At 49.3% G+C, this 18356-nt stretch overlaps 6 protein-coding genes across 6 annotated transcripts; 3 read left to right on the forward strand and 3 right to left on the reverse strand.

Annotated features, from left to right (window-relative positions):
* Positions 1-3530: 3530 nt before the first annotated feature.
* On the forward strand, positions 3531-3770 carry N7496_012606 (uncharacterized protein; the record flags this gene model as incomplete). Its single annotated transcript, XM_056705519.1, has 1 exon — positions 3531-3770. One exon carries the CDS (start codon positions 3531-3533, stop codon positions 3768-3770), a length of 240 nt encoding a protein of 79 aa, XP_056549417.1.
* A 718-nt stretch (positions 3771-4488) lies between these two features.
* N7496_012607 (uncharacterized protein) lies at positions 4489-6141 on the forward strand (the record flags this gene model as incomplete). Its single annotated transcript, XM_056705520.1, has 7 exons — positions 4489-4820; positions 4873-4909; positions 4975-5002; positions 5069-5111; positions 5166-5279; positions 5405-5525; positions 5599-6141. The coding sequence occupies 7 exons, from the start codon at positions 4489-4491 to the stop codon at positions 6139-6141; spliced, it is 1218 nt and encodes a 405-aa protein (XP_056549418.1).
* A 1029-nt stretch (positions 6142-7170) lies between these two features.
* Positions 7171-8183, reverse strand: N7496_012608 (TFIIIC subunit 6 family protein; the record flags this gene model as incomplete). The annotated part of the gene is made up of 2 exons (XM_056705521.1): positions 7171-8061; positions 8118-8183. The coding sequence occupies 2 exons, from the start codon at positions 8181-8183 to the stop codon at positions 7171-7173; spliced, it is 957 nt and encodes a 318-aa protein (XP_056549419.1).
* A 577-nt stretch (positions 8184-8760) lies between these two features.
* N7496_012609 (uncharacterized protein) lies at positions 8761-11105 on the forward strand (the record flags this gene model as incomplete). The annotated part of the gene is made up of 3 exons (XM_056705522.1): positions 8761-8782; positions 9138-10609; positions 10668-11105. 3 exons carry the CDS (start codon positions 8761-8763, stop codon positions 11103-11105), a joined length of 1932 nt encoding a protein of 643 aa, XP_056549420.1.
* Positions 11106-12157: 1052 nt separating this feature from the next.
* N7496_012610 (WD40 repeat domain-containing protein) lies at positions 12158-14204 on the reverse strand (the record flags this gene model as incomplete). The annotated part of the gene is made up of 4 exons (XM_056705523.1): positions 12158-12309; positions 12386-13247; positions 13307-13810; positions 13875-14204. 4 exons carry the CDS (start codon positions 14202-14204, stop codon positions 12158-12160), a joined length of 1848 nt encoding a protein of 615 aa, XP_056549421.1.
* Positions 14205-14982: 778 nt separating this feature from the next.
* N7496_012611 (uncharacterized protein) lies at positions 14983-16390 on the reverse strand (the record flags this gene model as incomplete). Its single annotated transcript, XM_056705524.1, has 5 exons — positions 14983-15374; positions 15450-15514; positions 15577-15968; positions 16071-16178; positions 16229-16390. The coding sequence occupies 5 exons, from the start codon at positions 16388-16390 to the stop codon at positions 14983-14985; spliced, it is 1119 nt and encodes a 372-aa protein (XP_056549422.1).
* Positions 16391-18356: the final 1966 nt, after the last annotated feature.

Consider the following 18356-nt stretch of genomic DNA (forward strand, 5'->3'; position numbering starts at 1 on the left):
TGACGCAGCCGCGGAGTCCCGGGATCCTGGTAATCCTGGTAAATCCTGCAGATATGGAATTCTGCGGTAGGAGGCTAGGAGCGAGACATTCTCCCCTTGCTATAAGTACAGTAGTGGATTGTCAATTTTGTTTAGGAAGAATTGCTCCGTGTTTCCCCAGGAAATACCCCGTCCCTGGATTGGATTGGACTGGGCTGGGCAGGAGGTTAGTTGAGTTCAGTGGAGAACAAGGGGAAAGAGACTGGACTGGAGGTTCGGATATATTATCCGGGACGTGTAACGTACGGGGTAAGGGTCCCAGTGGTGGACTGCGGTTTGAGGATGTAGTGCGGGAAGTACCAGGTTATTTGAATAGTCGCGGCTAACTATAACTAAGTTATGGGCTGATCGTCCTTGACAGTGGAGAGGAGGATGGCTGGGAATTGGGAGTTAGGACTCTTGCTGTGGCTGTTGGAATATCCGGGGTAGTAACAATCAACCCGAAAGGCAGGCGACTAACGACTGAGGACGGATTTAATGCGAAACTAAACAAATCCATTGAACAGCACAACATCGCTAGACATCTATTTTGACAGCAAAGCTTGTCTCCAGGGTGATGTCCAACCCAACAACACCGATTAATCCGGGGATGAACTCGATCCACCCGATCCGATCCTACAGTAAAATGTGACAACCAAATTAAATCCACTGTACAATACTCCGTCCACTCGATCCATAATATCCCTACTATTGAATGATCGCAGACAGCGGACCGTACGGATATCATTCCGGCAGGTGAACAAGACAGATCAACCGCGTCTAGACCCACCGGCTAAAGTATGAATCGTCCAGCACTATTTATCCCGGACGTTCTAAGCTCTGGTCCACACGGAGAAAGCGAGAACCATCAATTAGCGAGCCAGCGATAACTCACTCCACATTTTCCCCGGATATCGAGGATGGTGGACTGCGTAATTGGCAAAATGGAGAATGGCAAATGCAGGTGCAGTAATCAGCCGAGGGTGAGGCTTGCCCCTGGCGTAAGCTCAGCTCGGCTCCACCTTAGGGGCGTTGGATGGGGAGATATCGGCAGTCTGGCTCGGGAAGAATTAGCCCGGAAGAAGGATTTCCTGCGAGAGGGAAGGAAATGTGTTAATTAACAGAAAGTGTATACGTAGAGTTAGCGATATGCCAGAACGACCCTAATTAACGATGTATCGTATCTTCGGCAGTTTGTTTGTGGCTTCTGCCTACGACCGTAACACATGTTCTGATAATGCTCGGGAATATGTAACAATCATCTATCCGAGATTTATCCATAATCATACTATGATACTGTAACTCCCTTGCCTCGATTCCGTCTGCCCCGACAATCTGGTCCATGGGCCCATTTCAATGCAACCGTCAGGTTCCGGAGGATCGCCCTCGTGGACCGAAGTTTCCCCCTATGGAAGGCCCCTAGAAGGATTGTCTCCTTCTCAAGGTTCGCCCGTAACTTATTTGAAACAACCTTAGCTCTGAGCTACGACGGACTAACTGAAATAGCAACTCACACTAACACTTCGGTTATCTAGCTAGTGTAAACTACCCTGCCTAATCTAATTACGGGGATATCTCAAACCTGTACAGAGTGCGGAGTACACTAGCTTAGAATTTATCAACCTTCTTTTCTAAGTTAGGAGGTATAACCACAAAACTGTAATAAATAATGATCAAGTACGGAGTACTGTATATACTGCTGTTCTGTGCAGTCGGGAATCAAAACCCGACATTCCGCCGCTTCTTACCCTTCCATCAAAGTTAACCCCCACACCACCCGAAAAATCCAATTGTTCAGTCCCCACAACCGGCCTTTCTAGCCTGCTTCCCCGGAGCGAGTGAAAAGGCTAAGCGCAACCCCCCTAGAAGCCCTCCCTAGAAGCCCGAAAGCCCCAGTCAAGCCACTAGTCGTGCCTCACTTATCTGTCTAGTATCCACCCCCATTTCCGGAGAAGACCTGATCCCCATCGGGCGCGATTCCCCGGGGGTTTTCCACCCCTGGCAGGCGTAGCCGCCCTTTCTTTTTCCCCTTGTACGCACTCTATGGAGAACTAGAAGTCTTGTTCTGGTTTGGGCATGTCTAGGCCCATTTTTTGGCTCTTTGTTTTACTTTCCCCCACACGGAATTACGGGGAACGCGTCAGTGCTGGTGATGTACATGTACCTTGTACATCCATCTGTACACTGTGTTGTTAGGCGCTGGTTTGCTTTGATTATACGGTGTGTATGTTTGCTCTATCCATAGTACTTTGTAGTAGGTGAGATATTTTGGTCTTTTTACTACAGTAAGGGTGATTATCTGCTTCGTTTGGGCATACCTGGGCTCATGTGGTGTCTGATTATTAGGCCCTTTTGGGCGACGAGAATGAGAATGAGGCGATGGGGCTATCTTGGCGGGTCGATCTTGGATCTTCGTTAAGAGGGTTTGGGTGTTTGGGTGTTTAGGTGTTGGTGTTGGCCAGGCCTTGGAGAGGCGGATTACTCGTGATCATTTTCCTTATACGGAGGATGGAGTAAATAGTCAGTACTGTAGTAACTTGAACTAGAAAAGAGGTAGTTGATTATAGGATAAACCTAGAGTACGGAGTAGAGTACTCCTCTGTGGGTGAAGAGTACTTTGTCCTTTGTAGCGGGTACTTTCTGCGGCTTTCCCCAGGAGGCTTTGGGCTGACTCCACACGGGAATTCTTTTTGTTTCCCCGTTCGCTTTTCTTTTTTTATTATTATTCAAATATTCTTTCTGGGATAGAATTATTATCCGATTTATTCAGCCTGGCTCGCTATATTTCCCCCCAGATTCCCGGAGAACTCCCGCTGGTTTTCTTTTCTTTCTTCAACCGTCTTGCTAGCTCGCTATCATACTTCAGACCTGCTTCTTTTAAAGAAGGCAATCTTTCAACTTACAACTACACCTTCTCTGACTTCTTAATACGGAATCTCCCCGTTATCTTGCTATCTTACCACCAACTCGGTCTTATCTCACCGACGACAAATTATCACCATTTCTCCTCACACCAACCTCGCTTCCAACATTCTCCCACAAGCTTCTTTTTCTACACTCCGATTGCACCATTTTCAAAACACGTTACATCTTCATGTGAGTCCTTCCTTTGAACCGTGATGATCTTTGTTACATCACCCCATCTCGCCACAATCACAATCTCCGATCCTCCGAATCCTCTCCCTCGGGCAGTCCCGGAAACTCCCTCCAATCCACCATGAGAAGAACAAGAAGAAACACGATTTTCTCCGATCAACTGCTAATTCTATAATTCACAGTTAAAATAAGCCCAAAACACAAGACACGAGGCAGAACCCAAGCTCGGCCGACCTTCTCAGCCGCAACCCAAAACCCACCCCATCGTGCCGAGGTCCAACTTCCCACACCCAAACCGATCTCCCAGAGCTGGCATACAAAAAGAACCAAGCTCCTCCAAACTCCTTTATTCATCTGAAATAAACAAAACCACACTTCCTCACATCACAACTTCTCTCTACATACTACCTTTCACAATGGCTACCCGCACTCACTCCATCGCCCCACCCACCACCGCCGTTACCTTCGGCGCATACTCGCAAACCATTCCCCGTGCCATGACCACCTCTGCTCCATCCAAACCCACCAAGCTTTCCCACGGTCTGGTCGACGGTATGCCTCCGGCTCCACCACCTTCGCCGGTCAGCTTTGCCATTGATAGCAATGGCGGGACTATCCCTCATATGGAGAAGATTGTTCGTTTGAGCCTGGAGTAGGGATCAGGACATCGGCGAGCTCTTTCTTGGGGGTTACTTGCTTTGTGTTTCCTTGCTGGATGGGCTTTGCGGGTGACTGCAACAGCATCTGCGACAGCGGGCTCATTCCCCATTCTCTTTTTTCGGGTGCTGCATGGAGTCGATCTAGATGGTTGCTTTCAATATCCCTGTGCTTCTTGGGATTTAGATTGTATTTAGCGAGCATGGTGGCGTTGGATATGGATACTTTTGTTTTGCTTGTCGTTTCATGGGATCAATCACCTTACCTACAAACGAGGGATGTTTCAGTTTGATGCTATTTTTCTTTGAATATTGAAAAGTAATTCTGGGATTGGGTATTCAGTTTATTTCGCAAGGCTTCGGTCATAATATGATTTTCTCTATTTTGAACCCCTACTTTAAACACTGTACCTCAAAAGATATCTTAAACCGGATGACACGAGCCGCGGCGCAATAACTGTATAACTCCAAAATCTAATAACATTTGACATGAGCTATAGCGTATAGTTAAACTGATTTCCCCCGAACCCTCGAACCCTTAAACCCTCGATGATCTCCAGCCAAGCTCCATGACTAAACTCGGCTAGATCTTGAATACGAGCTTCAACCACCGCACCACAATCACCTCCTCAATATTACTACTTTATCCCCTCCCACTTACTAGGTAACACGGCAAACAACAAAGCACCGATAAAAAAACATACAGACCCAACCAATCATGGGCGAATTCGACTGCTACTGCCTCCTCTGCAGCGGCCCCCTGGTCCCCTGTGATATCGGCTCCACCTCCCGAGCCCGCCTAACCCAGCGCCGACGCCGAATCGCCAAGAAATTACTAGCGATAGAGGAGGGCCGGAGTTTTGATTCATTTGCTAGTGACTCGGACGAGGAAGCAGGGCACGACTCTGAATCTGATTGTCAAGAGGGCGATGGCGATGGGGAGGTTTGGGAGCAGGATGAGAGGAGGAGTTATGATCCGGATGTTGCTGGGAATGAGTTGGTGGGGTGGGTTGAGGATATTAGGGTTTTGGGGGTGGACGGGGGTGGGAGGTTGGTGTTGGACTTTTTTTGTTAGGGGGGTATGATTTAATTTCTTATTTAGGGCTTTTGTGTCGGGGCGTGCGAATTATGATGATGCTGTGAGTTTTGGCGTTCTTCATTCTGTGTTGAGTTGTTATGATTCTGATTTCTGATGTTTGGTTAGGGGTTGATATATGTTGAGCAAGGCGATGGTGAGTAAACTTGGTAGGATACTCGACTGCGTTTAACAGATGAACTAAAGTACACTTACGTATCAGATCCGAACCAACCCTCCATAAGCGAAAAACCATACTATGACTGGTAAGTCATAAGCTACTGTGGAATTGATAATAACATCTCCGCTAAAATATCCAGTTACGTCCCCTCCAACGATAACGAAGTCGTATTCCCCTTCCATACGCACTGTATGCTCGTCTTCGAGGAAGCATTCAAGTGGTCCTGCACTCATTCTCGACGAGGCAAGGAGAGGTACGTTCGTCCACAATATATCGTGTAGACATTAATTTCATCTGCTAAGCTTGAATTCTACAGGTTCGTTCCCATCAACACAACCTACCCAAAGATGAACCTATCCACTGACAGACCGCACCCAGCCTCGATCTAACAACCCTCTACAAAACCGCAACACGAATCGGCAGCCTCACGAATCTGAATCTAGACTACGGTGGTATATCCGGTGTTGATCAATGCTGGGAATGTATACCGGGCGAAGAGGTAGAAAACCCGGCCCCTATCCAGTGTTTCTAACATGTCTCAACTAGATTCTCCTACTAATAATGTCTTTTAGTACTCCGTAATAGATCCCCTACGATTCTCCCTCGACGCACTAGATTTCATCTACAAATGGCCTAGCGCCGCAAACCCCAGCCAACCCACCGGATCAAAAGCGAAAGGAACAGAAACAGAAAAGGTGATAATCGATCCATTCAATTCCCTCCCCATCGAGATCCTGCATCTTATATGCGGACATCTACCCGCGGACGCACTACAGTACTTCCTAGCAGCGTCGGTAACGGCGTATTACGCTACGAAGAACGAGTCTTTTTGGAAAGCTCTTTGTTTGGAGAGAGTTCCTTGGGCTTGGGAGGTGTGGAGGGATATTGATGGTGATGGTGAGAAAGAGGTGGTTGATACGAAACAGGGAAAAGGAAAGGTTGGGGTTAATTATAAGAAACTCTTCTTTTGTCTTGAAAGGAATACTGAGCAGAAGTTTGGGCTCGGGGTTGAAAACCGTGGGTGGTTGGGGTTGGTTAATCGGAGGAGGATTTGGGATGTTTGTGTTCGGGTTTCGGGGGAGTATTGGGAAGATAGGAAGGGGGTTGATGGTTGATAGTTGAATTATGGGTTGAGGGTATGATGGGCATAGAACGGGTTAAGGAAGCCAGAATAAGACTGAGGGTTACAAGCGTTGTGAGTCTGGGAAGGGATAATTGTCGATGTTTACATCTAAGACTCTCGAAAGATAATGTCAAAAGGTTATGTTATTCAGTTAGACATAGAAATGCGTTAGTTGGTCTTCCGATGTACATCCAACGTAAGTTTGTACTGAGCATCACACCGCAGATCACGACGTCACCCCCCTCGCCCCAGAAATACATTCACATCCTACCACAAACTTCTAGTGTAGTCGATCGACGGTCGGGGTTTCGGAGGTTATGTGCTTGGACAATTAAAGGAAGGCGAGCACATGAGATTCGAATTTAGATGTCCAGGAAAGGATAGGACAGGGTATCAATATTTGATTCGATGTGGATGAATAAAAGCCTAGTCATCGTCGCATCATTGCGACAGCTCGGCCCATGTCGGATAGGCTATGACGTTATCCTCGTAATGGTGTAGATGATCACCAGCTTCTGGGCTCGTTAAGGAGGCTAGTCAGTCCGGGGCTGCCGGGTGTGGGGCCTGGATAGCACGGAAGAGCGGGTGTATGAGTGCGTAAAATTTGATGCAGTTTCTCAGAGAAACTATCTCCATGTACTTGGCGTGTCGGGGTCAATCGTTGACGCTAAGCTTGAGCATAGGGAAAGTCGTAGTCACAAGCTAACAGCTTCTCAACCTATGTAAGAACCCCTGGAATTGCGATAAAGTAGGGTCGGCCACTGTTTGCTTCGGTATGGTATGGCTCGGTTCTTCGGCCCGTGACCACACGTGATGAGAGCACCATCGGCCTCATTGTAGCAACGCTGACAGGTGCCGATAGCTGAACAATATCTCCGGGTGTCCTAAATCGCTGGTGTCGGGCCGACTAACAGGGTCGCAGTGTGGTGCGAATTTCAGTATGGTTTGCTCTCCGCGGCTAGAGATCTCGTCGCTCTCCACCTGATGTCAAGCTCGTCCCGTCGCTTGTCGCTGCGTGTTCTCACATGAGCTGGGGGTCAATCGGGAGCAGCGATGACGGCTGCTCCTCTTCCTCCTCCTCCTCCTCTCGCTGCTGCTGTTGCTGCGCAAGCTCATACATCAAATGTTCCAACGCCGCAATCGCCTCGGCATCCCCTTTCCGTGCACGATCATTCAACGCATGAATCTCCGCCAACTGGGCCTCCGTACGAGCCCACGCACCCAACCGATCGGCAATATTCACATTCCGCCTCGCGTTAAAAGTCGTCCGTACTGTATCCGTCTCTCCCCTCGCCGTCTTAATACTCTGCAGACGCGCCAGGAAATTCGCCTGATGCGAGGGCTGGATCGCGCGGCGGGGCACACTCGCGGTCACGGGAGTCTGGGTCTCATCTGCAGAGGTAGGAGTCGCAACGCTCGTGCTAGTCCCTATCTGCGTCTCAGCGACCAATCCCGAGCTAGCGCTGGAGGTAATGTTGGCCTTGCGGCCGAGGATCTTCACGCTGTTGGCGGCGAGAAGCTCGAAGGAGGGACCCTGCAGGAGTGGGGCGGGGAGGGGTTGGCCCGTGCCATTGCTTGTATCTGGGTGAGCGTCTGGGTGGGCGAAGATCAGTTCTGTGCCTATTTGATCGGCCCAGGTGCAGCTGAAGAGTTGGTCACAGTATGAGACGATTGGGTTGCACGTGTGGAGACCGAGGATCTGGATTCGTTCGTTGGCTAGAGCCTCTGGTTCGGTGGGTTCGAGGGGCGTGAAGAGTTCGGTGGTTGTGGTGTTTTCAATTGAGGGTTCTGGTGGGATTGATTGTGATAATCCGTCTTCTTCTGCGTTGGTGGTGGTGTCTTCTTGTTGGCGTCGGCGTGGTGGGCGGATGGGTCCGTGGACGGAGGAGAGGTCTAGGTTTAGATAGAAGGACTGGGGGAGGGTGGTTAGCTTTGCGAATGACCTGGGAAGTGCATGAGATGGTGTACCTCTGTTTCGGTGTAGTGATACTCGTACTCCCACTCATCCATTTCTGCATCCATGGGTTGTTCCATCTTGAATGTTTTTTTTTCGAGGGATGATGATTGGGAGATGATTTGATTGCGATAAGATAGACGGCAGATGGAGACGGTGAGAAAGGCGGTGGCATCCGAGCGGTGAGAGGAAGGCGAAAGCGGCGGGGCAAACTGCCGGAGTATCCATTCTTCAGTACTCCGGAGTACTTAGTATACTACTAGAATATTCTAGGATACTAGTAGTAGTAGTATTACTACTACTAGGAGGATCATGGAGTATACTCGGGATTTCATCGGGTTTCCTGCTTTTGTTTGTTGACACTGACCTTGGTATATGATCAACAGATGCGTTGTAATTATTCCATGTATACAATACTCAAGTACAGTCAATAAAAATTCATTCTTACTCTACTTGTCTACCATGTAGTCTACAATGTACTGTACATCTCTTAAGGTTCACTTCAGGGTTCACCCTAGACCGGCTTTCTCAGCCTTACGCCCTTTTTGTACAGTAATTCCCTGCCCCTCTTCTCGACTCCACCACTTCCTATTCATCCTGGAGGCATTAGGTATTGTCCCCCTCCTCCTGCCGTCATCGAAAGTACCCGACACAACCATGGCCCGACCATCATGGATTGGTAAGTGATCCGAGTCTTCCGTTGATCGCGTCAGGCCGCGGGTCCCCTGCAGGAGGGGGACCATCCTGTACATGACTCGATGTACCGTGATAATCATCGACCCTCTGGGCGATCGCATCCGGCTTGGCTCTGGCTGCCATGCATTTCCGCACGTTCCCGGCCGCCCGCGCTGACTTGTTCGAGATTCCCCCATTTTTTGACTTTTGGCCGCTTTCTGTTTGATTTTTTTTTTGGTCTATTATTTTTTCTTAATTCCTTTCGACTCATCTGCTCACGGGGGAGATCGCTGGACTCGGAAGTCCCGGTTAACAAGAGCCATTGATTCAAATGTGTCTCTGACTCTCGGTCTTTATAGTCTCTCCCCTGCCGTACTTACTACTACGACTGCTACTGTTGTGTTCTCTACTTTCTCTCGTTGCTTCTCGTCCCACTATAGATCACCGTGATCCCTTCTCCACGGCATGCTCGCCTACCACGGCAGTACCCCTCGCTCACCATTGCATTGACTCGGATCCCCACGACCATTCGGCTTCGTCTGGATCCCTTGCGACAGCCGCCCTTGCGGTCTATGAACAGCAGCAGCCCGCTCCCGCTGACCACTCGGCGAGCTCGACATTGGCAGTCGCTGCCGAGTCGCTTCAGCAGATGACGCGCAAGGTCAAAGCGGCCATTGCAACCCTCACCTCTCTAATCCTCTACGTCTCCATCAACAGTCTAGCCCGGACCCTCCGCCCCAACGCCTGGGTCTGGTACGAAGAGGATAAGGAAGAGCCGAGCTGGCTGGCCACCTCGGGGTCATGGTTCGACCGCAAGGCATGCCGCTGGCTCGGAGTCTGCGGCGCAACACACTTTCGCATGATCTCCCGACACTATGGACATCGTGATCCGACGCGCTGGTCCGAATTGAATGACGAAAATTTGGCAAAGAAGCCGTGGCGGACGTGGTGGACTAGCGGGGCCGATAAGGATAATCAGTCCGAGTGGGATGCCGATGAGCGGGCGCGACGGGAGATCCCCGACTACGTCTTCGACTATGCCCCACTCGTCCATCTTTATTCCGGCGAGCAGTTTTGGCCCGGGGATATCGCTGAGCATTTATATCATACGACGCCCATGCTCAATTATACCCCGATTCAGGCCCAATGGGATCATCCTACGTTGGAAGATTTGAATGGGTTGAATCAGTGGGAGGGTGGTCGCCATGTGTTTTTGACTAGTGATGATGACCCCACTACGCGCCCGCCGTGGCTTGAAGGGGAGCAGAATATTCCCCGCATACCAGGGAATGATGAAGATGAAGATGGCAACGGCAATGGCAATGCCTTGGATGAGTCTTGGGCCGATTGGGATGGCCGAGTCGACGGTGAAATTCTAGATGAGAGTGATGACGATCGCGCCGAATGGGACGACTTGAGACGATATACCGAGGAAGGACGGGACCGCATAGAACAGGAACAGCTAGCGCGGGAATCAGAGGAAGCCCATCGCCGCTTCAAGCAGGAATTGAGGAAGCGATACGGGGGGCATCCTCCTGTTCAGGAACCTCTTCAGGGGAGTCGCAATCAGGGCGCTGGAGGTCGCAGTGATGCGCCTGCAGTCTTGCTGGTGATGGACAAGGGAAACGGAATTGTGGACGCCTTTTGGTTCTACTTTTACAGCTTCAACCTTGGGAATACCGTTGTCAACGTGCGATTTGGGAACCACGTTGGCGATTGGGAACACTGTCTGATGCGATTCCACAATGGCCAGCCGAAGGCCCTCTTCTTCAGCGCGCACACTGCCGGCGAGGCATATCGGTACGAAGCAGTTGAGAAAATTGGACGACGGGTGAGTAGCAGTCACAACCAAAATCCCCTTCCCCAAATCTAATACTAACACACCAAAGCCGGTCATCTACTCCGCCGAAGGAAGCCACGCCATGTACGCTCACGCCGGCGTCCACGAATACATCCTCCCCTGGGGCCTCCTCCACGACATCACAGACCGCGGCCCCCTCTGGGATCCCGTCCTAAACGCCAAAGGCTACACCTACGACTACGACACGGACGACCTCCGCTCATCAACATTTACACCTGACGCACCGACGGAGTGGTTCTATTTCCGGGGCCACTGGGGTGATAAATTTTACCCGCTGGGTGATTCTCGGCAGTATCGCTTTGCGGGCCAGTACCATTATGTTAATGGGCCTATTGGACCGAGATTTAAGCATTTGAATCGTCGGAAGGTGTGTCAGGGACCTGATCGCGAGGCTTGTGTTATTAGGGATTACATTGGTGAGGCGAAGAGGGCGCCTAGGTGGGCTGAGGTTGGGGTTGGAGAGTGATGATACCCCTACACCTGCGACATACCGAGTTGCACACCAGACATGATGCCGATTCCTATACCAGGGATCGCTCATCTTTGATATCGAGGATTTGCAAGGATTTGCATCCCTGCGGTCCCGTCTTGAGGACCCTTTCGGATTACTATTGACCTATACCCCATACTGTTTTCTTTGCTCTTTCATCCGATATATACCCCCCATACCCCCTGTTTATTCTGTTCTGTTCTGTTCTGTTCTCCTTTCCTTTCCTTTTTGTTACAGTTCCTCTTACCCACAAAGGAACCAAGAGTATAGACATGCCCCGGCCTGGCGCCCACGAAAGCGTTTCCATTCCTTTACTACCCGGCCCTGGTCTCGGCCTACAGCGACACGAGAGATGATGACCTGACTTTTTTTGGCTTTGATCACGACTTTCATTTACTTTGCTTTACTTGGACACGGCGCTAGAGATGACTACATTCCCTCACGACTCATCCGCACATTCACTCATTCATTTAAGATTTAGGCATTGGCTTATCGCTTGGATTTGTTGGACTTTCATGTTTTTGTTTTTGTTTTTATTTAGTTGAGTTTGGCGTGATTTGGATACTCGGATTTGCGTTTTAGAATTTTTTTTTCTTTACAGAGAGAGAGAGAGAGAGAGAGAGAGAGAGGGGAAAAGAGGTTGGATACAAATATAAGATTTAGACTGATTATCTTGTTTATTTTTGTATTTTGTACTTCGTTGTTGGGATTAGTTTGTATCTTGGTTTCAAGATATACTGCGTTGTTATAGCTCTCGCAGTGGACTCTAGTCCAGTCACGTTCTTGGGTATGGTGAATACACCGATTTGAGTCCTAACTTGCTCATTTCCAGCCTCGTATCCCATCAGAACATTACTATATTACCTGATTTGATAGTCACTGTTAAACCTTCAAAGAAGTGCGATGAAAATAGTGCATTCATGCAGGCCATGCCATATACTCAAGCTATTTACAATACTCGAGCATGCTCTCAATGACGCCGGATATAAAATATTCAAGACAGAATCACCCACAAAACCACGAGATATCTACCCTCTAATCTCGAACAGGCGGATACGACCCTGCTCATTGGCCACGGCCAACTGCTCGTTATTGGGCGAGATGGCCACGGACGAGATACGGCCAAGTGGGGTGTTGGAGGTGGGCCAGTTGCGGTAGACGGTGCAGGAGGGGAGGTGTACTATTATATAATTAGCGAGGTATTCACCAAAAAGGATCGACTCGAGGCAGAGTCGAGGATGTTGTGCTATACGTACCAAGTCTCAGCGCATCACGCTTCCACCGACTAGCCATCACCATCATCTGTCCATCCGGTGCAAACACCAAATGACTAATCGGCGTGGTAAGCTGGTCAAACACACGGGCTGGCGTCGGGCTTCGCGGGACACCCGCCTGCGTCGAGTCGTCGGCATTACTCTTTGCACCTGCGGCTGCAGCCGCAGCCCATTCACGGCGATCGTAGATATTCACAATACCAGTGGTGCTACCAATAGCCACCCAGCGGTCTCCACCAAGGTGATCCCGACCACTGCGTCCGCCAAGGGCAATCACGGTATTACCCACGGCACCGGCATCCAGCCAGCGCGCGATAATACGGCGCTGTCGGCCATCCCACTCGGACACCTCGCCGTTCTTACTGGCAACGGTCATACCCTCGCCGTCCGACCACCATGCGAAATCAGCCACACCTCCGCGTCCGTCAACCCGCACCTGCGCGATCCATTGGGCGGTGCCTGAGTCTAGGACGTTGATCATACCACCGCCCTTGCGCGATGTACCGACCAGACCGACGTACCGTCCGCAGGGGGATACCTTGAAGCGCTCCATGGACTTTTGTTCTTCCTTGCGGTCGGCGGGGCCGTTGACTTTGTCCACTTTGCCCGTGTCCAGGTCCCAGATGTGGAAGTAGCGGCGGCGGCCGGAGGCGAAGATTCGGTTTCCGGTGGGAGGGGCGAAGGCTGAGGTGTGGGGGGGGGTGTGCTTGATGTGCAGGGAGGTGAGGAGGGGGTTTGGCGAGGGTGCAGAGGGTGAGATGTGGTGCAGGAAGAGGGTGGAGGCTGGGCCGGAAGAGAGGAGGAGTGGGTAGTGTGGGTGGAACATGAGGGAGTCGATGGAGGACTGTATAGATTTGTTAGAACGGAGTGATGTATTTTGTCAAAGGTCGTGTCTGTTCTTACCGGTTGCGTCTTGCCGATGTCCTTCAATCGTTGAATGTCAACCACTTCCTGGCGCAGCTTGCGCTTGCTACCTGTCTTGGTATTGTCCTCGATGCGAGTGAGCTCGGTAGTATTTTGGAGGAGCTTGGCCAGCGGCTGCGCGGCCAATTCCTCATCCTCATCAGAGTCCATCGCCTCATCTCTATCCACATCCGAGTCGTCTGAATCGGTCTTGCGGCGCTTGGAAGCGAGCTCGGGGTCTGCCCACTCGGGGGTGGGATTCATGCGCTGGAATTGCCGGCGCAATCGTCGAATGTACTCCGTGCCACTGATGATATCTTCGGATTCGGTGTTGCGCAGTTTGCGCAGCTTAGACTGGCTAACCAGAGAGACCGCGATGCGCTCGTCGTCACTGTCGTGCCAAACTGCGGGAGCAGATTCCTCTTCATCTTCCTCGTCGGAGGGAGTCTCGGGGGATTCAATGAGATCGGTGGTTTGCACATCGCCGGAGTCGAGGAAGAAGAGCTAATTGGAGGGGAAATAGTTAGTTTGACTGCTAGAAGAAGGTTGGAGTCGAGAAGCCACATACATCGGCGTCAGCCATATTGTTCAAATCATTTTCATCATCCGCCTCTTCATCACCGCTCGCGCTCTCCGCATCGCTGTGCAAAGTGAGCTGCATGCCACCCTCCCGCTCCTGCTGAGCCTTCAATGCGCCCATGAAACCCTCATCATCTCCAAAGAGCATACGCTCGAGCTTCAGCTCATCCTCGCCCTTCTCAGGAACACTCTCCTCGTCCGAGCTCGTCTCATCATCCATCTCAATGTCCTCGTCCGCGTGAATTTGAGCAGTGGTGTTCTCGAAGGGTGACCGAGCGGAGACCCGCTTGGTCTTGGTCTTGAGTCCAGCGCTGGACATGGTGGTGGCGCTGTGCTGTGAGATCAGAATCAATCTGAAAAATTGCTGCACAGATTAATTCCTCCGCGGCGATCGGCGTCGGGAGCTTTCTGCGGCGGGATCAGAATATTTTTCGCTTTGATTTTTGCACCGCCGGCAGAAGAGGGCGGTGGAAATGGCGGACAAAATATGTTGCCGCCTCAGGCATAGATGGTAAACACCTTACGCTTCAGGTATCAATGGAGGGCATGCCTAAGCAGTAACTATTACAGTACAGCTTTCTTTAAAGGTTAACGAGTAAGTGTGAGTGAACTTGACAAATTTCTCCTTTTTCTTCATTCCTACACAAATTAATCATTAAGAAGTGTCAGAAGAGGTGGGCTTTTCTCTATATCTAAACGAAGATCCGTGGTAACAGTACTTTACCTCGATACTAGTATATAAGAAAGATCTTTATTAATCGAAAAAATACTAACTGCATAAAAAAGTATAAAATAGGCACTTATTCAATAACTTCTACCTACAGTGGCCGTTCATTAGTATTTGGAACACAGTACTTCCGCCCACGGGTAAAATGCTAAGTGGCGCACGTACCATGTTTCAAATACTTATGAACGCTGACTGTACTTTGTCAACCCCCTCTGTACTGTAACCTTAAAAGTATTCTACACTAGTAAGCGGCTGAAACAAACATAGGCTAGGAAACAGTGCAAGAGGTGCAGCCAATATATCATATACCATTGCTAAACAATTAGATAGTGAATTCATGCCAACCAGGCCGTAACGCCAAGCTGCAAACCTATTTCGTTCTTTCTGAAATAGTCTGTACAAATGTCCTTGAGACCGTGACATAGTTCCCCGAAGTGATGGGATTTGGCTCAGGGTACAAAGCTTCTTCGCTGCTGTTACCAGTCATAAAATCCCGGAGTGGGGGAATTGTGACTTGATTGACTACCTTGCCGTCATTGCAAGACCGATTTCCCGAATTATTACCTACCCTCAACCCGTCGTTGTTGAAACTGGAGAGCGCGTATTTGTTATAGTCTCGTCCTTGACTGCGAGTGTTTCGACCGTAGGACAACTTTTCGTCGAGTAGCCAACGAAAGAGTGGTCGGAGAGTGAAGAGACTGCTTGCTGTGATTCCGAGGCCTGTTTCGACGACTGACCAGATGGCTATTTGATAGGTAGAGTCTTGAGGAAGATTAGAACATGTTTCAAAAACAATACGCCCGTAGGAGTGATCGGCATCTTCCACCACCGACTTACGGAGGAAATTTGTGTCAGCATAGAAATGGAGGAACGGGATTCGGATAATGACTGCGACGCTTGCGCTATTCCATAAGTGTTAGATGCTTCAACACAGGCAACCAATATCATAAAATTGTTCACTTACATCGCGCCCATACTGAGGATTCCGCCAACCGCAATCTTCGTCCGATAGTTCATCTGCAGCTTCCAGACGAGGAATATCGGCAGGAGTCCGAGTGTCAAGTCGCATATAATCGTCAAACAGCTGTAAACATATGCAACTTTGACCAAATTATTCGCGGACATGCAGCTTCCTGACTTTGAAGGATCTGCATAGTCCCAAAAGTATGAGATTGGGTGGCAATCAAGAAGTAGCACCAGCCAAAACATGAAGCTGACGGCAAGCGTAAGACCGATAGTGCCCCAGATGATGATTCGGTGAATTCTTTTGACCGTTAATCGAAGGAGGGCGACAGCGATAGATACTTTGGCAAGTGCGGATGCCCATGTGTAAAAGATCTGACAGAGCCACCAGTACTAGCAGCAGTCATCTCGGTTAGCGCTCATCAACTTGGATCAACGTGGGATGAATGAATGGAATGGAAAGTTATCATGTGCGTTCTAAGCAAACTTTCTTACCAGCAACGCCGTTCTATAGACTTCGTGATTTTTGAAAGCAGCGCTAGTACGGCCAGCCCCATTCATGGCCCCAATGAAGCTACATGCGTTCAAGATCACGAATAATGCCTGTCATATAATTAGTAAGATATTCTGCTGACATTTCTCAAAGAACCTACTAGCGCTGCCAGCATAAGAGCGTCATCCCAACCAAATGCTCGAACGATATAGAGTCGTACGAAAGTCCTCAGAGAGACGGCCACGATCGAAAGAACCATCATCACAATCGAAACGATGAAAATGGCTAAACTGGGACCAACGAGAGGCATTTTTGAGCCCATTTTGAAGATGCGATGCCTCTCTGTCTGCCTTTCCTCTTTTCAGGTCTCAATGATTTATCGTAATGGCTGCTGTGAGCTCTCTGATCGAAGAGTCACTAATCGCTGGCTATTAATGTCGCATCTTTCTTCTGCGACATAAATGTAACAGTTAGCAACATCAAGAAAGAAGCGAGTTCTCCTTCCAAGAAACAAGACTCGAGAGGAGAATTCGAGAGGGGAAGTTTCAGATTTTGCGATTTGGCCTTGGAGTTAGGAATATTCGAAGCGACGGACTACACACGAGCCCTTCTAGAGTGGAGATACTCTTGTTGGAATGATTCGCTCATTCATCGATTAAGCTACCGAATTCGATACGAGAATAAATAACCCAAGGAAATAGACCTTCGAGACACCTAGCTAGGCATCAATCCCGCTGGATCTCCGGTCGTCTCCATCGGGCTTCAAGGATACCATCCAATGGACATCTCTAGAGCCCCGCCACAAGGGAGGATTGCCGTGACAGTGTCCCACTGCCTGCGAGGAATGTTTTCTATCTTCAAAACCGCCCCTGTCTAGACTGCAGGAGCTACGGCAGCAAGGTAGCATCGAATGTCACCCGAGGCATGGAAACGTGCGCTAAGGGGCGGATCCACTATAGATGACCATGGTTATTGGGCAGATTACGGGGGACTCGCCGGACGAACGAGATACTGTCCAATGGGCAGTTTTCTTGTTATGCGACCTTTCCACATTAAACGACGGGGTCCTGGCAGTTCGTTCAAAAGCTGCATGGCATATCTCAGTTGAAACTGAACCCGAGATGGGACTCGGCATCTTAGAGTGGTTTGACAACCATTGCTCATATACTATACAAAATAAGAATTAGTAGTGTAGCCACTGATGTTAGCTATTTCCTAATGTTCTTGTAATCGCAGCAAGTGAACTACTCGTCAGTGATGGGGTGCTTCTAGAAAGGTTTTCTGAAACCCCGCCCCCAATTAAGCTTTCCGTGAAACTTCGGCCTTCGGTTTCCCCGTTGACTTCTTTCACATGCTTTATTTCTTCTTGCCGTCATCATGTTCTCGTCCTCGTGAATGAAGAATGACTCGCATTGCATTGATTGCCTTTCGCATGTCTGAATTCCATGCGATTGTATATCATGCTCTACTGTGAAATACGAATCGTATAATATAAATAGAAACGTGTTTCGGCCAAGCTAAGTTATTCTACGTAAGAGATGTGGATCGGTTTTACGAGGCTTATCCACCTTACTGAGGCATGCCGGTCCTACTGAGGGTCTAGGGGTCTTGGTATTATCTTGGCCATATTATTCTGCTCAGTATATATACGAACAGGTGTTCCACTGTAGTGTTTGCCGTGTGCTCTGAAACGAGATGAGTAGCGATATGCACCACCGAAATGGAAGTAGTTAAGATCTGCTCATAGGATCAAGATGTGCGGGTTATCGTAGGGAGAAGCTAGGAGAACTAGACATAGTTGATTATCCACTTGGGAAATTCTGAGCTCCCTTGTTGCAACGAAGTGCCATATCAAAGAGCAAAATAGTAACGACAAAGTCTATTAGTCCCTTCTCATTAATGTTAAAAATTTTAACCCGTGAATGTTTGGAAAATGATTCCAAGGCGTACTTTTCGAATTTATTCCTGGCGGTGTATTTGTTTAGGTTATCTGTACTCTTCTGTCGAGGTCGGTACTTCTCTTTTGCGCAGTTATGATAGACACGGTGGCTCAAAAAATATCCCCATTTCTGAAATAGGAATTTTCAAGATATAAAACTAATTCGAGAACAATCCTTTGCCATTTAACAGCCTTTCGTGTGTCGCATTCAATTGTGGAATGACCACGAAGTAGACAGAGGTTCCATTGATAAAGCATGGCTGGGAACGCCTGGACTTATACCATCGTGGAAAATCTTTAGTTCCATTCTTTGGGGTGCTGAAATCTACTAGCCCATCCTTCTATCCGT

The sequence above is a fragment of the Penicillium cataractarum genome, assembly GCF_028827025.1.
Source record: "Penicillium cataractarum strain IBT 29864 chromosome Unknown utg000010l, whole genome shotgun sequence".
In the NCBI taxonomy this organism is placed as follows: domain Eukaryota; kingdom Fungi; phylum Ascomycota; class Eurotiomycetes; order Eurotiales; family Aspergillaceae; genus Penicillium; species Penicillium cataractarum.